Consider the following 21,256-nt stretch of genomic DNA (forward strand, 5'->3'; position numbering starts at 1 on the left):
CTGGTAACATCTTTAGGATTCTCTACATATAGTATCATGTCATTTGCAAACAATGACAGTTTTACTTCTTCTCTTCCGATTTCGATTCCTTTTATTTATTTTTCTTCTCTGATTGCTGTGGCCAAAGCTTCCAAAACTATGTTGAATAATAGTGGTGAGAGTGGGCAACCTCGTCTTGTTCCTGATCTTAGTGGAAATGGTTTCAGTTTTTCACCATTGAGAACGTTGTTGGCTGTGGGTTTGTCATATATGGCCTTTATTATGTTGAGGTAAGTTTCCCTCTATGCCTACTTTCTGGAGGGATTTTATCATAAATGGGTGTTGAATTTTGTCAGAAGCTTTTTCTGCATCTACTGAGATTATCATATGGTTTTTATCCTTCAATTTGTTAATATGGTGTATCACATTGATTGGTTTGCATATATTGAAGAATCCTTGCATTCCTGGGATAAACCCCACTTGATCATGGTGTATGATCCTTTTTTTTTTTTTTTTTTAGTTTTTTTTATTTTTTAAATTTATTTATTTTTATTTATTTATGGCTGTGTTGGGTCTTCGTTTCTGTGCGAGGGCTTTCTCTAGTTGTGGCAAGCGGGGGCCACTCTTCATCGTGGTGCGTGGGCCTCTCACTATTGTGGCCTCTCTTATTGCGGAGCACAGGCTCCAGACACGCAGGCTCAGTAATTGTGGCTCACGGGCCCAGTTGCTCCGCAGCATGTGGGATCTTCCCAGACCAGGGCTCGAACCCGTGTCCCCTGCGTTGGCAGGGAGATTCTCAAACACTGCGCCACCAGGGAAGCCCGGTGTATGATCCTTTTAATGTGCTGTTGGATTCTGTTCTCTAGTATTTTGTTGAACATTTTTGCGTCTATGTTCATCAGTGATATTGGCCTGTCGTTTTCTTTTTTTATGATATCTTTGTCTGGTTTTGGTATCAGGTTGATGGTGGCCTCATAGAATGAGTTTGGGAGTGTTCCTCCCTCTGCTATATTTTGGAAGATTTTGAGAAGGATAGGTGTTAGGTCTTCTCTAAATGTGTGATAGAATTTGCCTGTGAAGCCATCTGGTCTTGTGCTTTTGTTTGTTGGAAGATTTTTAATCACAGTTTCAATTTCAGTGCCTGTGATTGGTCTGTTTATATTTTCTATTTCTTCCTGGTTCTGTCTCGGAAAGTTGTGTTTTTCTAAGAATTTTTCTTTTTCTTCCAGTTGTCCATTTTATTGGCATATACTTACTTGTAGTAATCTCTAATGATCCTTTGTATTTCTGCAGTATCAGTTGTTACTTCTTTTTCATTTCTAATTCTTTTTATTTGAGTCTTTTTCCTTTTTTTTTTGAGGAGTTTGGCTAATGGTTTATCAAGTTTGTTTATCTTCTCAAAGAACCAGCTTTTAGTTTTATTGATCTTTGCTATTGTGTCCTTCGTTTCTTTTTCATTTATTTCTGATCTGATTTTTATGATTTCTTTCCTTCTGCTAACTTTCGGTTATTTTTGTTCTTCTTTCTCTAATTGCTTTAGGTGTAAGGTTAGATTGTTTATTTGAGATTTTTCTTGTTTCTTGAGGTAGGATTGTATTGCTATAAACTTCCCTCTTAGAATTGCTTTTGCTGCATCCATAGGTTTTGGGCCATCATGTGTTCATTGTCATTTTTTTCTAAGTATTTTTTGATTTTCTGTTTGATTTCTTCAGTGATCTCTTGGTTATTTAGTAGTGTATTCTTTAGCCTCCATGTGTTTGTATTTTTTACAGTTTTTTTTCCTGTAATTGATATCTAGTCTCATAGTGTTGTGGTCAGAAAAGGTACTTGATACTATTTCAATTTTCTTAAATTTACCAAGGCTTGATTTGTGACCGAAGATATGATCTATCCTGGAGAATGTTCCATGAGCACTTGAGAAGAATGTGTATTCTGTTGTTTTTGGATGTAATGTCCTATAAATATCAAGTCCATCTTGTTTAATGTGTCATTTAAAGACTGTGTTTCCTTATTTATTTTCATTTTGGGTGATCTGTCCATTGGTGAAAGTGGGGTGTTGAAGTCCCCTAGTATTATTGTGTTACTGTTGATTTCCCCTTTTATGGCTGTTAGCATTTGCCTTATGTATTGAGGTGCTCCTATGTTGGGTGCATAAATATTTACAATTGTTTTATCTTCTTCTTGGATCGATCCCTTGATCATTATGTAGTGTCCTTCTTCGTCTCTTGTAATAGTCTTTTTTTTAATGTCTATTTTGTCTGATATAAAAATTGCTACTCTCGCTTTCTTTTGATTTCCATTTGCATGGAATACCTTTTTCCATCCCCTCACTTTCAGTCTGTAGGTGTCCCTAGGTCTGAAGTATGTCTCTTGTAGACAACATATATATGAGTCTTGTGTTTGTATCCATTCAGCCAGTCTATGTCTTTTGGTTGGAGCATTTAATCCATTTACATTTAAGGTAATTATTGATATGTATGTTCCTGTTACCATTTTCTTAATTGTTTTGGGTTTGTTATTGTAGGTCTTTTCCTTCTCTTGTGTTTCCTGCCTAGAGAACTTCCTTTAGCATTTGTTGTAAAGCTGGTTTGGTGGTGCTGAACTCTCTTAGCTTTTGCTTGTCTGTAAAGGTTTTAATTTCTCCAACAAATCTGAATGAGATTCTTGCTGGGTAAAGTAATCTTGGTTGTAGGTTTTTCTCATTCATCACTTTAAATATGTCCTGCTACACCCTTCTGGCTTGCAGAGTTTTTGCTGAAAGATCGACTGTTAACCTTATGGGGGTTCCCTTGTATGTTATTTGTTGCTTTTCCCTTGCTGCTTCTAAATATTTTTCCCTGTATTTAATCTTTGATAGTTTGATTAATATGTGTCTTGGCGTGTTTCTCCTCGGATTTATCCTGTATGGGACTCTCCATGCTTCCTGGACTTGATTATCTGTTTCCTTTCCCATATTAAGGAAGTTTTGAACTATTATCTCTTCAAATATTTTCTCAGTCCCTTTCTTTTTCTCTTCTTCTTCTGGGAACCCTATAATTCAAATGTTGGTGCATTTAATGTTGTCCCAGAGGTCTCTGAGACTGTCCTCAATTCTTCTTATTCTTTTTTCCTTATCCTGCTCTGCAATAGCTATTTCCCCTATTTTATCTTCCAGGTCACTTATCCGTTCTTCTGCCTCAGTTATTCTGCTATTGATTCCTTCTAGAGAATTCTTAATTTCATTTATTGTGTCATTTATCATTGTTTGTTTGCTCTTTATTTCTTCTAGGTCCTTGTTAAACGTTTCTTGTATTTTCTCCATTCTATTTCCAAGATTTTGGATCATCTTTACTATCATTACTGTGAATTCTTTGTCAGGTAGACTGCCTATTTCCTCTTCATTTGTTTGGTCTGGTGGGTTTTTACTTTGCTCCTTCATCTGCTGCCTATTTCTCTGTCTTCTCATTTTGTTTAACTTACTGTGTTTAGGGTCTCCTTTTTTGCAGGCTGCAGGTTCGTAGTTCCCGTTTTTTTTGGTGTCTGCCCCCAGTGGGTAAGGTTGGTTCAGTGGGTTGTGCAGGCTTCCTGGTGGAGGGAGCTGCTGCTTGTGTTCTGGTGGATGAGGTTGGATCTTGTCTTTCTGGTGGGCAGGACCGTGTCCGCTGGTATGTTTTGGGGTGTCTGTGCCCTTATTATGATTTTAGGCAGCCTCTCTTCTAATGGGGTCATGTTTCTGTCTTGCTAGTTGTTTGGTATGGGGTGTCCAGCACTGGAACTTGCTGGTCGTTGAGTGGAGCTGGGTCTTAGCTTTTAGATGGAGATCTCTGGGAGAGCTCTTGCCAGTTTATATTACGTGGGTCCAGGAGGTCTCTGGTGGTCCAATGTCCTGAACTCAGCTCTCCCACCTCAGAGGCTCAGGTGTGACACCCGGCCAGAGGACCAAGACACTTTGCACCACACGGCTCAGAAGAAAAGGGAGGGAAAAAAGAATAAATAAATTAAATAAAGTTTTTATTAAAATAAAAAACATAATAAACAAAAAAAGAAGAGAGCGACCAAACCAATAAACAAATCCACCAATGATAACAAGCATAAAAATCAGAAACTAGTCAGTCACATACAGCAAACCCCAAGTCTACAGTTTTTCCCAAAGTCCACTGCCTCAATTTTGGTAAGAATCATTGTCTATTCAGGTATTCCACAGATGCAGGTTACCTCAAGTTGATTGTGGGGATTTAATCTGCTGCTCCTGAGGCTGTATGGAGAAATTTCTCTTTCTCTTCTTTGTTTGCACAGCTCCTGGGGTTCAGCTTTGGATCTGGCCCCGCCTCTGCATGTAGGTCACCCTCTGGCATCTTTTGGAAAGTCTGAAGTCTTCTGCCAGCGTTCAGTAGGTGTTCTGTAGGAGTTGTTCCACATGTAGGTGTATTTTTGATGTATTTGTGGAGAGGTAGGTGAGCTCCACGTCTTATTCCTCTGCCATCTTGAAGATCCTCTATGAGATGTACATTTCTATGCATTCTTACTTTACATATATTAGAATTACTACCTTGGAAGGAGTTCAGTGGAAGAAATACTTCACATTAAGTACAAAGACGCCACTCTGTACAAATAGCATATGGAATGTTTTTAAGTTTTTATTTAGAAATCCTAACTAGTAAAATCACAAAACTACAAAGTGTTTGAGCTATAATCTAAGTGCAGAAACTAACTACTTAAAATGTCAAGGAATAAAATTCCAAACAGTTTTTCATTAAAAAGAAAATCTGCTTCTTAAGACATTTAAAAATGATATAAACCAAAGCACACACAAAAAGTTTGGGAATAAGGTAAAACTACACTTAGAGGCAAAACCAAAGCCTTAAATCTGTTCATCTGTAAAGAAAGAAAAAAGATGACTCTTTCTGCCATCTTGAGCTGTAAGCCGCCACTCAAGACCCCCTGACCATGGGTAAGATGAGGGTGTCCTTAGCTGAGGTTGGTAACTCACCAGCTCTGAGGTGGTTGGCAGGGTGCTCTGACCTCAGACACTTTGTAGAACCCAGGCTGTGACTGTACATCTCTTCTTTGGTGCCTGAGGCTTTTATAGACCTTTCTAATCATTTCTTCCCTCTTCCAACAACTAACTACCAATTGGAAAGTGATACCTGATTAGATGCCAGAATATCCAGCAGGTTAATCCTGATACTTATTTATCTTTCTCCAGATTGATTGAATCAGATTTTCATTTCAGGAAAGAGAAATACTTAGGTTGGAGGGGAAGTCAAAACACATTCCTGGATTCACTCCTCAGACATTGATTGAATTTTACTAATACAGACAGTTGTAGCCCTGCGTGTGATCAGGGAAGGGATTAATCTGTTCCTGACATTGGACAGAATAAACAAAACCTGAAAGCATCATTGTTGGGGGACCTTTGGCCATATCAATATTATCAAAACGTTCTAGAAATAAAACATCTTCACAGGGACAGTGGTGCTAGCCCAAAGAAAACAAAATAAACTTCTCCGTGTATCAAGTTGCCACTCAAGTGTTATGTTGGAATAATAGCAGATCGCGAGCCTATTCAGGGAGCAAGGACAGTGCTTTTGGGGATGTGGTTGGTCCTCCAGGCTTAAGTCATGGCTTCTCTGATGAAGAGCAGTTCAAAATCACAGTGAGAGTGACTTCCCTGGTGGTACAGTGGTTAAAAATCTGCTTTCCAATGCAGGGGATGCAGTTTCAATCCCTGGTTGGGGAACTAAGATCCCACATGCTGCAAGGCAACTATGCCCACGTGCCACAACTACTGAGCCCATGCACCACAACTACAGAGCCCACACGCTCTGGAGCCTGCAAGCCAAAACTAGAGAGCCTGCGTGCCACAACTACTGAGCCCGTGTGCTCTGGAGCCCGTGCACCACAATGAAAGATTCCGCCTGCCTCAACTATGACCCAACACAGCCAAAAAAAAAAAAAAAAAAAAAAAAAAAATCACAGTGAGAAATGAGAGTGGGGTCGGGCAGCATGGAGCTGGGCATTCCTAAAGGGACCCTGTGAATGACTCAAGACAGTGTAAAATATTGTTATATTGTTTCTCAAATATGGTTATATTGTTTCCCAGGAGGGAGATTAAAAGATTTTTCTCTGGGTAGAGTTTAGAAACTAAAGGGTTGGGCTAAGAGGAGACAGTGTCACCTTTGAGGGTGTTTCCTCCTAGAAAGATGGGATAAGACGAGCAAAATCATTTGAAAGACTAAACCTGAGAATGTGAGCATAGGGAGAGGTGACCAGCCCTGGGAAGTGAGACGTTCCCAAGTCTGAGAGCCACTGATGGAGGTGCTGCGGGCATTTTGGGAACTTGGACCAGGGGGAGAAATAAACATGGATCAGTCACACATAACCCTGTCCTCATCATGGCAGCTGCTACCAGAAGTTATCTTCCAGGTTCTTCCCACAGAGGATGCTTCTCAGAGGGCAAATAACACCAGCCATTTTCCAGGGGCCTTGGTAGCTGAACCATAATCCCACAAGCCCCTTTCCAAGTGTATTTTGATAATGACTGTTTCCTCAATCTTAGGTAAATTCAGTACAGATTCTGATCAAGGTGACGCCGTTAGGCACAAAAATAGAATTCTGTTTCCCCTTCATATTAAGCACTGTTCACAAATACCAACACTTTTCCCACACAAAATTCAGAAGTTATATTTGATGTTTAATGGTTTGCCATGTTCAGGGATGTCTCCCACCCTGGACTGGATCACATGGAGATTTTTTGAAGTTCAGGACCCTAAGAAAGTGAGACCCTCCCTCTATCCCCAGGATTTATTATGCTTCTCTCTCCCCGCTCTATTCAATGTGATGCCCAAATGATTTTTATGTACCACTGGTCACCAAGACTAGGATTCTTTGAAGAGTGTTCTCCATCTTGATAACTTTCTGGAAGATTCCTTTCACCACATTTCTAACCCTGGTAGGGCCTTTGCGTAAAATTGGGTTAAACTGAATTGCACTCAATAGACATTTTAACTCCCAGGCCACCAAACACCTTTATTAATAAGCTGCAATAGAGTGAGATTAGTAACAATGATAATCATCAACATCTCTGTTTATTGAACACAAACTGGGTGAGCAATGGTGCCAGTACATTTTTTTAACACTACCTCAAATAACCTTCACAGAAAATGTAAAGTTCTCTGCTTTTTTTCCCAATTGTTAGGTTGGTGGATTCGGGGCTGGCCTTGGGAGAGGAACCTGCCCACTTCCACCCAGTGAATAACTGGTAGATTCCCTTAGGTGAGGGGTTCAGAAGGTCACCGGAATTGTCAGACAACCTAAGTGTTAGGAAGGACTGACAGACAGACTTCACATGATGTCAGTTGAAATGGGAAAACTGCAGACTCCAAGCTGGGGATGTTTCTATGGGATCCCAGCTTCCATGAGATCCAACTAGGTAGGAAGGGTCAAAGTGTTGGAATGTTCTAGAAGTTATAAAAGCCCAGCAACCTCCCTTCCCCCTGAGCGTGGGGACCACCTCTGTCCTCCTTCACTGAGAGCCTGTTTGCTCTGGGGACACACTGGGTTTCTAGGAGGAGGGAGCACATGTGCACAGAGATGCCATCCTTCCTGCCCAATTCTGGGCCAGCAGGACTCCCAGGGTCTGGTAAGAAGCCTGGGTTTGGCATTTCTACCCTGTCCTGATTCTCTGTCCTCATGACCTCATTTGCTGTCCAGGTCAGAGCAGCTCTCTGAGCCCACCAGGGGGACGTCCTGATCCCCTTCTCCAGTCAAAGGGTCTCAAGTGAGATTCCAAAACATCTGCTCCTGGGTCCCTGCTTTGGGATTTAGAATATTTCTGTGCATCCAGTTTCCTCTCCCAGCATGAACTGACTCAGTAGCCCTCTCTTTCTGCAGCCCAACAACATCACCTCTCCTGGAACCTGGAGCCTGCCTACAATGCTGGGCCCCCCTTCCACTGGGATCAGCAGAAATCAAGGAATTCTTCTAAAGTTCTACTGAGTTATTATGGAAATATGACTAACCCCAAGGCATAGGGTTTCCCTGCTGCATTTCTGGATCAACTGAAACACCCAGGAATGCTGGAGGTTGACCCCTCCTGGGTTACAGAGGTGGACCCTGACACCTCTGGTCTTCCTGGAGGTGACAGCTGATGGGAGACCCTGGGGACCAGTCCCCTACAGAGGCTCTCCCCTCTGTGGCTCTCTTGAGCCAGTCCTTGAGCTGACAAAGTTCTCCTCAGGCCCAGTAAGCCTTTTTTCTTTCCCAAGTTAGATCTCTGCTGGCCCTGAAATGTCTTGCCCTCTGCGCCTTTTAAAATGTCCAGGTCCCTGTGTTGACCCTCCTTGCCCCCTCCAGTACTTAACAAGGTCTGGCTACACTTCAGGTCCACTATCTTGCTATAAACAAGGAGCTGTTGATCTTTCTTCCTCACCAATAAAGATTTGATGATGACATCACCCTGAGTCCAGACAATCCCAAAGGACAGGCTTGTAGATACATGGTGGGTGGGGAGGATGTCTGTGACTCTCACCCGGCGGGATTGGGCCACAGAGAATGAAGGAAGGGAGAGGTGTTACTGAGTCAAAGCTCATACTGCTCACCACATGACAGGCTAGAAAATTGAGAGACAAGTTGCTGGGGCAAGGAATAGTGACTTTATTGGGAAAGCTGGCTGACAGAGAAGATGGTGGACTCATGTCCCAAAGAACCATCTTGCCTGAGTTAGAATTCAGGCTTCTTTTATATTAAGGGGAGGCAGTAAAGTCGAACATTTCCTGGTTCTGTTCAGACTCTGGAGGGGATGTATTAATTTCTTCCTTCCTGTAGTCATTCACAGGTGGGCCTGGTCAAGATGTTTTCTGTGAGCTAAACAAATGTATTTTAGCTTAATGCTCACTACCTGGATATGTGCCATTATGTATAATTTAAGTTTATAGGCAACATCGCTTTAGTGATTCACTTGTAATAGAATACAAAGCTTCCACCCTGTTACAGAGGGACAAGCGGTGGGAATGTCCATAGGAGCTGGTGTGTTGCCCAGAATAAGGGGGAAGGAGGGAAATCACAGACAACCTGGAGACCATGTCCTCTGGCTGTCACAGAGCTGTGTCCTTTCAAGTCTTGGGACTTGTGTCTAGATCACTGGGGGTCACTGTGGGCCTGGATTTGGGGCTATGAGCTCCCAATGAACTGGATTTGCTTGCCCTGACCTGCATTAGGCTCCAGTGGCTGCCCCCACCCCCTGCCCAAGGGCATGGAGTCTGGCCAATGGACAGTCTGGAAAGAGAGACAGTGAATAGCATCCATTGTGGATGCAAAGATGAGGGGCAGGTTAGGTGGGAAGTGGAGGGTCCCCATCTTGGCATTTACGCCAGGAAAGGATGCTCTTTGGAAATTTTTCAGTTTAATCTCCTTACTCATCACAGCCTCCAGACTTTGAGAATTGTGCTTTTTAGGAGGATGTCTTTCTCATCCAAGTGACACCAGATTGCCTACTTTGATCTGTAGAACGGTCATGGGAGATGAAAGTCAAACCAAGACCTATTGGCTGCCTGGCACAAATGAAGGAGGAGCACAGTGGCCTCAGGGGCACTGGCCTCCTTTTGTGGGAAAAATCTTCTAATGTCAGGGTTGAGGACTTGCAGAACCCCCTGCGGGCAGGGGATCTGTGGACAAGTTCCCTGGGATGTCCCCAACACATGTGACACCCCCTAGTACTCAATATCCAATAATGCCCCCTCATACCTCTCTCCTTGATTCATTTAAAGCTTTTATTTATTCTTTTTATAACTGAAAATGTGTACTGTTTGGACCTATATCATCCCATTTTTCACTTCTCCAGCCCCTAGCAACCACCATCATATTCTGTTTTTGAGAAATTTCTTTTCTTTCTTTCTTTTTTTTAGATTGTACTTGTAAGTGATACCATATGGTATTTGCCTTTCTCTCTCTGGCTTACTTCTCTTAGCATAAAATCCTCCAGGTCCAAACATAATTTTACAAATGGCAGGATTTCCTTCTTTTTATGGCTGAATAATATACCATTATGTATATATACCACTTTTTCTTTATCCATTCATCCATCAAAAGACATTTAGGTTGTTTCCATATCTTGGCTATTGTGAATAATGCTGCAGTGAACATGGGTGTTCAGGTATCTCTTCAAGTATCTAATACACCCACAGTGACTATAGCTATTAATATAATATTGTATAGTTGAAATTTGCTGACAGTGGATCTTAAGCATTCTCACCCCCCCACACACACACAAAAAGAGTCAACTATGTGGTGATGGATATCTTAATTATCCTGATCTTGGTAATCATTTCACAATGTATAGGTATATCACATCATCACATTGCACATTTGATATATCTACAATTATATTTGTCAATTATTACTCAATTAGAAAAATGCATTTACTGAGTATCTAGGGTGTGCCAACTGCTATGCTGGGTGATGGGGAAACATCCAATGAATATAACATGGTCCTACTCTCATGTTATCCCATATGTACAAACCTTACATTCTATTGAGGCAGACAAAAAAAACACATAATCAGAAAAATAAATTTAATACAGGCAGACCTGTACCTAGACTATAGCAGTTCAGAATGAGTCCCTCCACCCCCAAATGTGCTACTTTGGTATGCTTATTATTTTGAGCTGTAGGCAATCAAGACCCAGCAGACTGAAACAAACAAAGAAAACCTTTTACCTCTCTCTGAACTACCTAAATAAATTTAGAAGGGGGGCCTGGGCCAGAGAGAGAGCTATTACCAAGAGATAACTTCATCTGAATGAAGTATCTATATGGCAGGACAACTATCTAATTACCAGACATCTGCTCTTCTGTGAATCACCCTCCTGCCCTTTGAAGCCCAGGCCCCCATTCCGTGTCCTGAGATCACACATAAGCCTCAACTGCTTGGCTTCTCCTTGGTCTTACTGTGCTTGTGGGATGCCTGAACATTCCCATTTAAACTTCTTTTTTTCTCCTGTTAATCTGTCCTATGTCAACTTGATTATTAGACCAGTTGAAGAACCTATAAGGGTAGAGGAAACATGTTTCCTCCCCAACAATGATAAAAATGAATGTGCAAACTGAAACTACAACCCAATCTTAATAATCAAAAAGAAAAACTATGGTTACCCTGTGGCCTTTAAACAATTTAAGAACTTTCTTGCTGTGGTTATAAATATATAGGTAAATGAAAACTGGTACTTAGTACACTGTAATTTAAAACATTTAGAACTAAAGTATTTTGTTTCTTTGTGAGAAAATTACCAAGAGTAGTGTGAAAGGGTGACTGCCTTCTTCTTATGGCATAACTGATGACAGTGAGCCAACATCTCTTCTATGCTTTGGAAATTGTCATCCTCCTTTCTAGGTCTGGATCAGCCTCCCACATTTGGTCTTTCGTCCATCTGATATCATGGGTTCTGTGAGTGTGAAGGACAACTATTCCTTAAAAGGCTAAATTCCCTAATGACTTTCAGGGAGTCTTTTGAAGACAGGAGAGTGTTGTGGGGTGTATGATTAGCTCCTGGACATTCTTCTGATTGGCTGATGGTGATGTAATTGGGAGTCAGCATCATCAACCTTCTGGTTCCAGCCAGTCTGTGGTGTATGTGCTTGTGGTCTGGATACAATTAACTTCTTCCACCTGATGGGAGGTTCTGTATCTGCAAAACAGCTCAAAGGCTATGGCTCAGAATATTATCTATAGCTTGTGAGGAGGAACTAAATGTTCTTTACTTTGTTTAATGGCTAAAGTATTATTATTTTGTCTTGCTTGACTGTTTTCCTTTGTTTCTGCATTTTCTCATATTTTGTTATTCAATTTATTCTTTGTAACTTGGGGAAGTCCTAGGAGGCTAAAGATTTTCTACAAACAAGAGGCAGGAGGAGAATATGGTGGGGATCTGCCCCGGGAAGGCCCCAGAGAGTCCTGCTTGGTTACACTTTCATGTACAATTTATAGGTACAAATAGAACACAAGTGCTATTTCTTCCATGTCCAACTTACTTATGTTATCAGTAGCCTGCTAATGTTGACTTTCCCCAAATTTGTATTGCAGTGCAAAATAACATTTTGCTATAAACTGATGTTAAAATGTTCCATGTACCTGCAGTTATAGACATTTACTGCCTCACCGGGCTTCTTGTTCAGTTGTGGGACCACAGGGTGATAGAGACACAGTCCCTTCCCTTTATGAGATAATCTCTAACAGGTAAGATTGTCAAGGTAGAAAAATAATTGTAATACATAACTTTTTCATATGATCCAGCAATCTTGCTCCTTGGTATCTACCCAAATGAGTTGAAAACTTATGTCCACACCATTGTGCACACCGATACTCATGGTGGCAAACCAAGAAAGCAACCAAGATGTTCAGTAGATGACTAAATAAACTCTGGTATGTTCAGACAATGGAATGTTATCAAAACATGAAAAGACATGGAGGAAACTTACATGTATATCATTAACTGAGAAGCCAATCTGAAAAGGCTACATACTGGATGATTCCAATTATATAACATTTTGGAAAAAGCAAAGCTCTGGGGAAATAAAAAATATAAGTGGTTGCCAGGGTTGCAGGAATGGAAAGATAAATAGCAGAATAAAGAGGATTTTTAGGGCAGTAAAACTACTCTGTAGGGTATACAATTATATATTTGCCAAAACTCAGAGAATACACAACACCAAGGGTGAACCTTAGTGTAAACTATGAAATTTGGGTGATAATGATGTCTCAGTGTAGATTCATGATTTATAATAAATCTTCTACTCTGGTGGAGATGTTGATAGATAGAGTGGCTGTGCATATAGTGGGGGCATGAGTTAAATGGGAACTCTCTGTACTTTCTGCTGTTTCACTATGAATCAAAACTTGCTCTAAAAAATAAAATCTACTATTATAAACATAATTGTAATCCTTCTAGCTCTAAAATTTTATTATTTTAAATGTGTTCTAAAGGAGAAAAAATTAATGCTCATTGTTTGTTTGTTTGTTTTTGGCTGTGTCAGGTCTTAGTTGCGGCACTTGGGATCTTCCTTGAGGCACGTGGGATCTTTCGTTGCAGCACAGGCTCTTTGTTGTGGCGCACGGGCTTTTCTGTAGTTGTGGTGTGCAGGTTTTCTCTCTCTAGTTGTGGCCCGTGGGCTTAGTTGTCTTGCGGCATGTGGGATCTTAGTTTCCTGACCAGGGATCAAACCCGTGTCCCCTGAATTGGAAGGAGAATTCTTTACCACTGGACCACCAGGGAAGTCCCAATGCTCATTGATTTTTTTTTTTTAATTAATTTATTTTTATTTTTTTTGGCTGTGTTGGGTCTTCATTTCTGTGCAAGGGCTTTTCTCTCTAGTTGCGGCAAGCGGGGGCCACTCTTCATCGCGGTGCGAGGGCCTTTCACTGTCGCGGCCTCTCTTGTTGTGGGGCACAGGCTCCAGACGCACAGGCTCAGTAGTTGTGGCTCACGGGCCCAGTTGCTCCGCGGCATGTGGGATCTTCCCAGACCAGGGCTCGAACTCGTGTCCCCTGCATTGGCAGGCAGATTCTCAACCCCTGCGCCACCAGGGAAGCCCTGCTCATTGATTTTTAAAGTCAGTTTTTAAGTCCTATTTGTTTTGAGACTCCAAACCAAGTTAAACATTTTTTTAAAACCCACATGCATTCTTTAAAATACTAAATTTCCTTTATAGTTTTATAAGAACATTTATATCTTTAATATTTAAATGAATCACAGCACAATTATTTAGTCAACTAGCGATTACATAACAGCAGATTTTTAAAAAAATACTGAACTGTGCTGTCCTGTCTGCCAAACAGGCCAAATTTATATCCTCTGGCCAGATCAACCAGCAGGTGGCCTACGAGACTTGAGGCTCAGAATGTCTATAACTAGAGATGAATCCAATCACTCCTATGTCCACGCCCAACCCTCCCTGCACTGGCTACTAGAGCAGCTTGGTAAATCATGATTCATTGGTAGCCACATGTAAATGCTGAGACACATTTCATGTCCTGGGTTTGTTCTCCTCCCTGTTGTAAGGAATAGAGCGTAAGCTAGAGGGATAAAGAATCCTGGGAGCTTCTGCTATGAAGGAAAAGACTCATTTAATAATGTCTTACTGTTTGCCAGGTTGGGTGCCAAGCCCACAAGTGCATCATCTCATTGGATCCTACAAAAATCCCAGAAACTAGGTTCGTAACATTGTCTTTCTTTCACAAGAAAACTGAGCTTTTACCTAAGGTCCCCCCAACCCTATATCCCCTCCCTTACTGAGTCAACAACACCAGCCCCTGAATCCTCAGCAGGGAGTTTTGCTGTGAATGCCCTTTGCTAGGGTCACTATGATGGTTAAATTTTTTGTGTATGAATATTGCTGTGCAAAAAAATGATGGTAAAAAATGAATTCTGGATGAGGGTGTTTCTGGAAGAAATTAACATTGGAAACAGTAGACTGAGTGAAGAGATCTGCCCTCATCAATATGGGTGGGCATCATGCAATCTTTGGGTTCTGAATGAAACAAGGAGGGCAAATTCTCTCCTTCTCTCTCTTCTTACCCATGAACATCAAAGCTTCTGGCTCTCAAGCTTCCATACTGTGAAACTTAAACCAGTGGTCCCCTGGTTCTTAGGTCTTTGGCCTCAGACTTGGAGTAACACCATCAGCTTACCTCATTCTCAGCCTTAATCCTCAGTCTGAGTTATACCCCTGGCTTTGTTGACTCTCTACTTTACAGACAGCAAGCTTTGGGACTTCTCAGCCTCTGTAATCATGCAAACCCAATCCCATAATAAATCTCCTTTAATATATATACAGGTGACCCTGGAAAACACTGGTTTGAAATGGTCAGATTCACTTACACACAGAGTTTTTCAAGAGTAAATATAGTTCTACAGGATCTAGTTAGTGGAACCAAGGATGTGGAAATGAGGATACAGAGGGCAGATGATAAGTTATATGGGGATTTTTCAGCTGAGAAGGGGGTGGTAACCCTCACTGACACATTGCTCAACAATCAGACGTACCCTACTGGTTACTCAGGAGAACCCTGACAAATACAGTCTTACCACAGGCAAGGAGGTCACATACACCCACAAGTGTTTTGTTATACATTATACATCCTGATTATCTGATGGCAAAACATGCTATTCTAGTCTTCACTAATGGTGAGAAATACGAGGTTTTATGGGAATAAATTCAATCTCTCATTGATATAATCTAGCCCCTGAAAGGATATAATTTTTTTGAAATAAATTTATTTATTTATTTATTTTTGGCTGTGTTGGGCCTTCGTTGCTGCTCTCGGGCTTTCTCTAGTTGCAGTGAGTGGGGCTTCTCATTGTCGTGGCTTCTCTTGTTGTGGAGCACGGGCTCTAGGTGCACAGGCTTCAATAGTTGTGGCACACGGGCTCAGTAGTTATGGCTCGCAGGCTCTCGAGTGCAGGCTCAGTAGTTGTGACACACAGGCTTAGTTGCTCCGTGGCACGTGGGATCTTCCTGGACCAGGGCTCGAACCCGTGTCCCCTGCATTGAAAGGCGGATTCTTAACCGCTGGTCCACCAGGGAAGTGCCGAAAGGATATAATTTTTAATGAGGTATAAAAACACTAAAACCATGTTACATGCCTGTATGATTTTAGTAGTTTGCTAAAAGGAATTTGTATAACTTCCCTGGTCCAACTAGATTAATTCAGGAAGGACCATTACTCACCATGGGTCCAGAGGTTCAGCTTATCTGCAGTGTGGATGACCCCTTCCAGAACTGGGAGCCAAGCCTTGTGCAGTAAAGCCCATTCCCCCTACACTGAAAAGTCAAGAACTGAGACTTATGGACCCACCAGGAGAACCATGAGGACTGCTCATGCCCAGGGTCATGGCCTGAGTCAGCAGTGAGGGCCCTGCCAGGGCTCTTCACTCCAGTGACTCACTGACCACTGAGTATGTTCCTCTTTGTGTGTATTAACCCACTGAACAGACACAGAAATAAGCAAGGAAGTAAGAGATGCCCCAGACTAAAGAACTGGCGGGAATGGTAAGATTAGAGATCATAGACAATTCAGAGCCATTTTTTTCATCCATCAGTATCTGGAGATTCCTGTGGTATAGACTGAGAAATCAGGATAATACAGCATGGAGGGCAGCAGTCAGTTTACACTGAGGGTCTCTTTATTTCTGACCATTCGTTTACAACCATCTACCCAGGGATAACTCCAACATGTGGGTCTCAAGACTCAATCCACCTCCAGAAATTTAGGTTCATATTTCTGACTCTGTAAGACACATTTCCCCAAAAGGCCTATTACCTGTCAGAGTCAACTTTTCCCTCTGCATTCCTGCACCCTCCCTTAATCACTTTTTCTTCTCCCATTCACATTGAGCAGATGTCTGAAACCATGGGTCTGTTTTCCCTTCATGATGGAACTATGTCCTAGATATCAGTTTCCAAGTGCTCAGAAGAAAGCTTTTAGATGCACCCAAGTAGTTAGGGGTATTTCAGAGGTATATGATGGGCTGCGGATGATAGAATATGTTATCTCCACAGTGCACACAGGGGCTGGAACTAATCCAGATGATCCTGGGATGTCCTAAGACTCTCAGAATCTCAAACAGTTCAGCCTGACACTGGGCAAATCTTCCCAGTTGGAGGATCCCCTGAGAGCTGTAACTCTCCTGAGGGACAGGATACAGCTCTTGACTTAAACTGGGCAGCCCGGAGGTGTGTCGCAGCAGCTTCTCCATGATGGCCATGGAGAGGAGGTTTCCACGCAGGCTGAAGAACATGAGCTGAGAGCAGCGGCTCAGGGATTGCAAGATGGCTTCGAGGTGAGAGTCCCTGATCCCACATTGCTCTAAATACAGTTCCTGGAGGGTGGCTGCAACTTTCTCCAACAGAACTGGGAGGAGCTCAGGACTAGAGTAGGTCAGGGAGACGCCACTCAGATCCAGGCCCTTTAGCTGACTGATGTTCGGACACTGGGACAGATGGCTCAAGTCTGAATCCGAAAGGAGGCAGTGAGTTATTGCAAGGTTGTCCAAGGGGGTCATCAGGCACCTGGGGAGAAACAGAGCAATTAGGTCTTGGAAACCGAGGTGGAAGTTGACCTCAAGTAGGGAGACAAGTGATTTGCCCAAGCCCAAGGTTAGTCTGATCATCTGATAACCATCAATACCCAGAATGCCCAGTCTCATTTTAACCTGAGTCCTTTCACCTTCCTGTGTGACTGAGTCAAGTTGAAAGCTCTCTTTCCTCATCAGTCAAGCAGAGAAAAACTTACTACACTTCTTATGACGATGAATGAAGATAATGGAGTACACTAGAACATGCTCAGGGGAGAGCCTGACACCTTGTCTCAGCAAAGAGTGGGCATCACTGAATTTTAATAGTAAGATACATACATAAAATGCTTCCTACTCAGGTTTCCTTCAGTCCATGTTTGGGCCACAGGCACGCATATCTCAGGCCAGGTAAGCCTTCTGCGTGACGTGCATAGTGGACCAACTAGGACATGATCTCACGACATCAACTGAGGTTGCCAGTCTGCAGGGGCTCAGTTACATTCCTGCATCATCTGCAAACCATCTACCAATTTTTATTCTGCTTTAGGCTCCTGCTCTACTATGATCATCTCCAGAATCACGCATTATCCATAGATTAATTACCTTATCAGGAGAAAAAAGCAACCTTTTACAAACAGGGAATTTGAGACAGGCTCATTGTGGTCACAACACTGGTGAGCACAGAGCTTCCATTTAGAAATGTTCAGGCCTGATGGAGTTTTCCCTCTTCAATGCCCCCTTCCCTTAGTTATTTTCCTAATTCATCTAAACCAAGATATCTCTTCCTAAAGAAGAAATCATATACCCACACCACTAGATCCTAACCCCTAGTCAATAGCTTCCTAGCAGGGTGTCCCTTTCTAGAGGCTCTATCCCAGTTTGGGCCCCTACCTTGATTTGGGTGGTTATGTGATACCACAGTTCAGGATAGAGAAGCAAAAGGGACAGTGTTTTTGATATTCTAGTGTTGTGTTCGCTGTTACCTGGCCAATGGTGCACACTCACCTGAGCATCTCATCCAGGCAGCCTTCAAGGTAGGAGGGAGATTCCAGATGGAGATCCCGGAGGTGGTGCAGCCTGAGGAACTGAGAGGTATTTTGGACAATGTGCTGCTGTTCCTGCTCCCCAGGTGCAGACAGGTGGATGTGGGAGAGAAGGAGTCTCTGTACACTTTTCATCTGGCCCAGGAGAGGAGCAAACATGGCCAGCGTGGACAGATGCCAGGTGCAATTCACTTGCACCTCCTGGATACAGTCCAACTGTACCATACTCAGAACCTTCATAATATTTTCCATGGGAAATGAAAGAATCCTCAACTTCTTACAGCACAGGTGTATGGAAGCTTTTCTCTGCTCCACCCACCTGATGAGGTAGGTGAGGAATCCATCCAGGGTCCTTTCCTTGAGATGAAGTTCTATGAATACCTCCAAGGGAGCCACGGGCTGTTTTGTCCTTGACCTGTCCTCAGCCACTTGTGCCATCAGTGAGCTTGAACATCCATGGGCCTTGTCTCCAGACCACATTCTCCAGAAGTCCTGGCTGGTATTCCTTAAATCCAGCACCCGCAGTTTGCACCTCCTGTGGGAAAACAGCAGATTGGCAGCTATGGTTTAAGATCCACACAATGAAATCACAGTCTCAGAATTTAGGCAACACTCAGACTTCCCACCTGAGCTTTTACTTCACATCCCGGACATCACCTGCTGTCTTGCCCTCTTCTTCCCTCTCTGCCTCACATTCCTCCATCTCTTTTCCCCTTCCATCCTTCCTCACTTTCTACACCTATTACCCTTACGCATCCCTGGCTGAGACATGTACTTTCAGGCTCCCCTGCATCTTAGGCACTCATACACTGCTGGAACGCATTTCCCAAAATGAGCTCAGCAATGGCCAAGTCTCTGTGTTTCTTCATTGGCATCATCAGAAGCTTCTGTTCTATCCCTTGTCCATCCACTCTCCTGACTTCAGCTTCCTCTTCAGGGCTGCCCTAAACCTTACTAGACTACCTTGATCAGACTCACCTGGGATGATCTTTCTGTGCAAGCAGGATATCAAGCCCATCCAGTACTGCTTGTAAGGTTCCCAGATGAGGCATCTTCATCAGGCCCCCCAGAGGCAGGCGGACAAAGGGCCAGGCTTGCACCATGGCCTTCAGGGTCTCGCTGTATCTCCCATAGAAGGCCTCCATGAACAGTGGGGGGAAGAGCTCTGTGGGCAGATCCTTCAGAGCCGTGATGGTCGAGGCCTCATCCCTCAGCAAGCTCATTCCCGCCAGGTCCAGGAGTCTCAGGGGGTTCTGGACACTCATCATGACTCTGCTCCTAAAGGAATCCTGTGGAAACTTGCAGGGAACAAGGAATCTTTCTCAGGTTAAGCATGATCACCCCTTACTCGGTCTCCCCACCCTTCAGAAGAACCAACTCAGAGCCAAAGTCACTGCTCTAGCGGTGGTGGAAGAGCCTCAGTTTAGCAGAATTCCACTCTGGGCTCAGTGGGCCCAAAGCCATAGCTCTGCCCCTATGAGCACCAGAACAAGCTTCTCACAAGTACCAAGGAGGAAGAAACCCAACCACTCGTCCATCCATTTCCATTCACTGCTTTGCTCAATTAGGTTGCACTGGGAAGTGGGTACCATGAGCCTGAAGGCTGATCCCAGTCTTTTTTGGGGGAAACCTTTCAGACCACCACTTAGGGCCCTAAAACTATGGGAATAGGAGCATCTTGTGGCCCAACACAGTCTCTAATCTCAGTTTCCACAGTTAACTGCGCTGGGAAAGATGAAGCAGATATGCCTAAAATGAACGCCGTTTGTGCAAACTAAATCTTTTTTTTCTTTTTTTTCTTTTTTTAATCTTTTGGCCGCACCACAAGGCATAGGGATCTTAGTTCCCCAACCAGGGATTGAACCCGTGCCCCCTGCATTGGGGGCGTGGAGTCTTAACCACTGGACCACCAGGGAAGTCCCTGTCCAAACTAAAGCTTTTTAATGTAAAAAATAAAATTCCAAACAGATGTTTTCATTAAAAAATAAAATCTGGCTGGTTAAGATATTTTTAAATGATATAAACCAAAGCACAAATCAAGATGTTTGGGATTAAGGCAAAATTACACTTAGAGGCAAAATCAAAGCCTTACATTTGTACATCTGAAAAGAAAGAAAGTCTCCCTGCCATCCATAGCTGCACGCCAGCATTCAAAACCTGCTGACCATAGATAAGATGAGAGTGCCTTTAGCTGAGGTCTGTCACTTACCAGCTCTGATGTGGCAGGCTGCTCAGACCTCAGACGGGGTGGAGAACCCAGGCAGTGACTCCAGAGAAAGAAGTTTCTGCATCTCTTCTTTGGTACCTGAGGCTTTTATAGGCCTTTTACATCACATCTTCCCCCTTTGCAACTACTACCATCCAATCAGAAAGCAATGCCTGATTAGATTCCAGACCGTCCGTCATGTTAATCCTGATTGGATCGTTGCCTATAACCAGATGAACTGATTGAATCTGGTATTCATTCGGGAGGGAATAAATGTGGGGAGGGGATTCAAGGACTCAATCATTGATTCACTGCACAAACATTGATTGAGTTTTACTAATAGGGTCAGTTAAAGCCATGGGTGTGAGACAGGGAAGAGATTATTGGTTCCTGACACTGGAGAGATAAAACAAAACTTGAAAGCATCATTGTTGGGGAATCTTTGGCCAGATCAACTTAATCAAAATGTCCCACAATTAAAGCGACTTCAAAAACACGTTGGGGTCATTCCCAAAGGAAACAACATAAACTCCTATCTGTATCAAGTTGTCACTTAGATTTTACATCAGAAACATAGCAGATCATGAGCCTATTCAGGGAGCAAGGGAAATGCAATTGGAGATGTTCATGGTCCCCCAGGCTACCGTCAGGGCTCCTCTGAAAGAAGTCAGTTCAAAATCACAATAAGGAGTAAGGGTGGGGACTGAGCAGTGTGGAGTAGGCCATTCCTAAAGGCACCCTTTGAATGACCCAAACAGTGTGAAATATTTTTTTTTCTCTTGGGGAAGAGGGAGACTAAAAGACTTTTCTCTTGGTGGAGTTTAGAAATTAAAAAGGGAAACAGTGTCATGTTTGGGGTGTTTCCTTACAGAAAGATGAGATCAGCACAGCAAACTGGCATGAAAAGACTAAATCTGAGAATGTGAACAGAGGGAGAGGCTGTGAGCCCTGGGAAGTCAGGCATTTCCAAGACTGAGAGC

The 21,256-nt window shown here is 42.9% G+C and overlaps 1 protein-coding gene across 1 annotated transcript; it reads right to left on the reverse strand.

Moving 5' to 3' along the window:
- Nucleotides 1-16,463: 16,463 nt before the first annotated feature.
- LOC133087267 (PRAME family member 12-like) lies at nt 16,464-19,335 on the reverse strand. Its single transcript, XM_061184093.1, has 3 exons — nt 19,049-19,335; nt 18,033-18,605; nt 16,464-17,022 (listed from the first exon to the last, which is right to left on the reverse strand). The coding sequence occupies exons 1-3, from the start codon at nt 19,333-19,335 to the stop codon at nt 16,464-16,466; spliced, it is 1,419 nt and encodes a 472-aa protein (XP_061040076.1).
- Between the last annotated feature and the right edge of the window lie 1,921 nt (nt 19,336-21,256).

Source organism: Eubalaena glacialis, chromosome 3 (assembly GCF_028564815.1).
Source record: "Eubalaena glacialis isolate mEubGla1 chromosome 3, mEubGla1.1.hap2.+ XY, whole genome shotgun sequence".
Lineage (NCBI taxonomy): Eukaryota > Metazoa > Chordata > Mammalia > Artiodactyla > Balaenidae > Eubalaena > Eubalaena glacialis.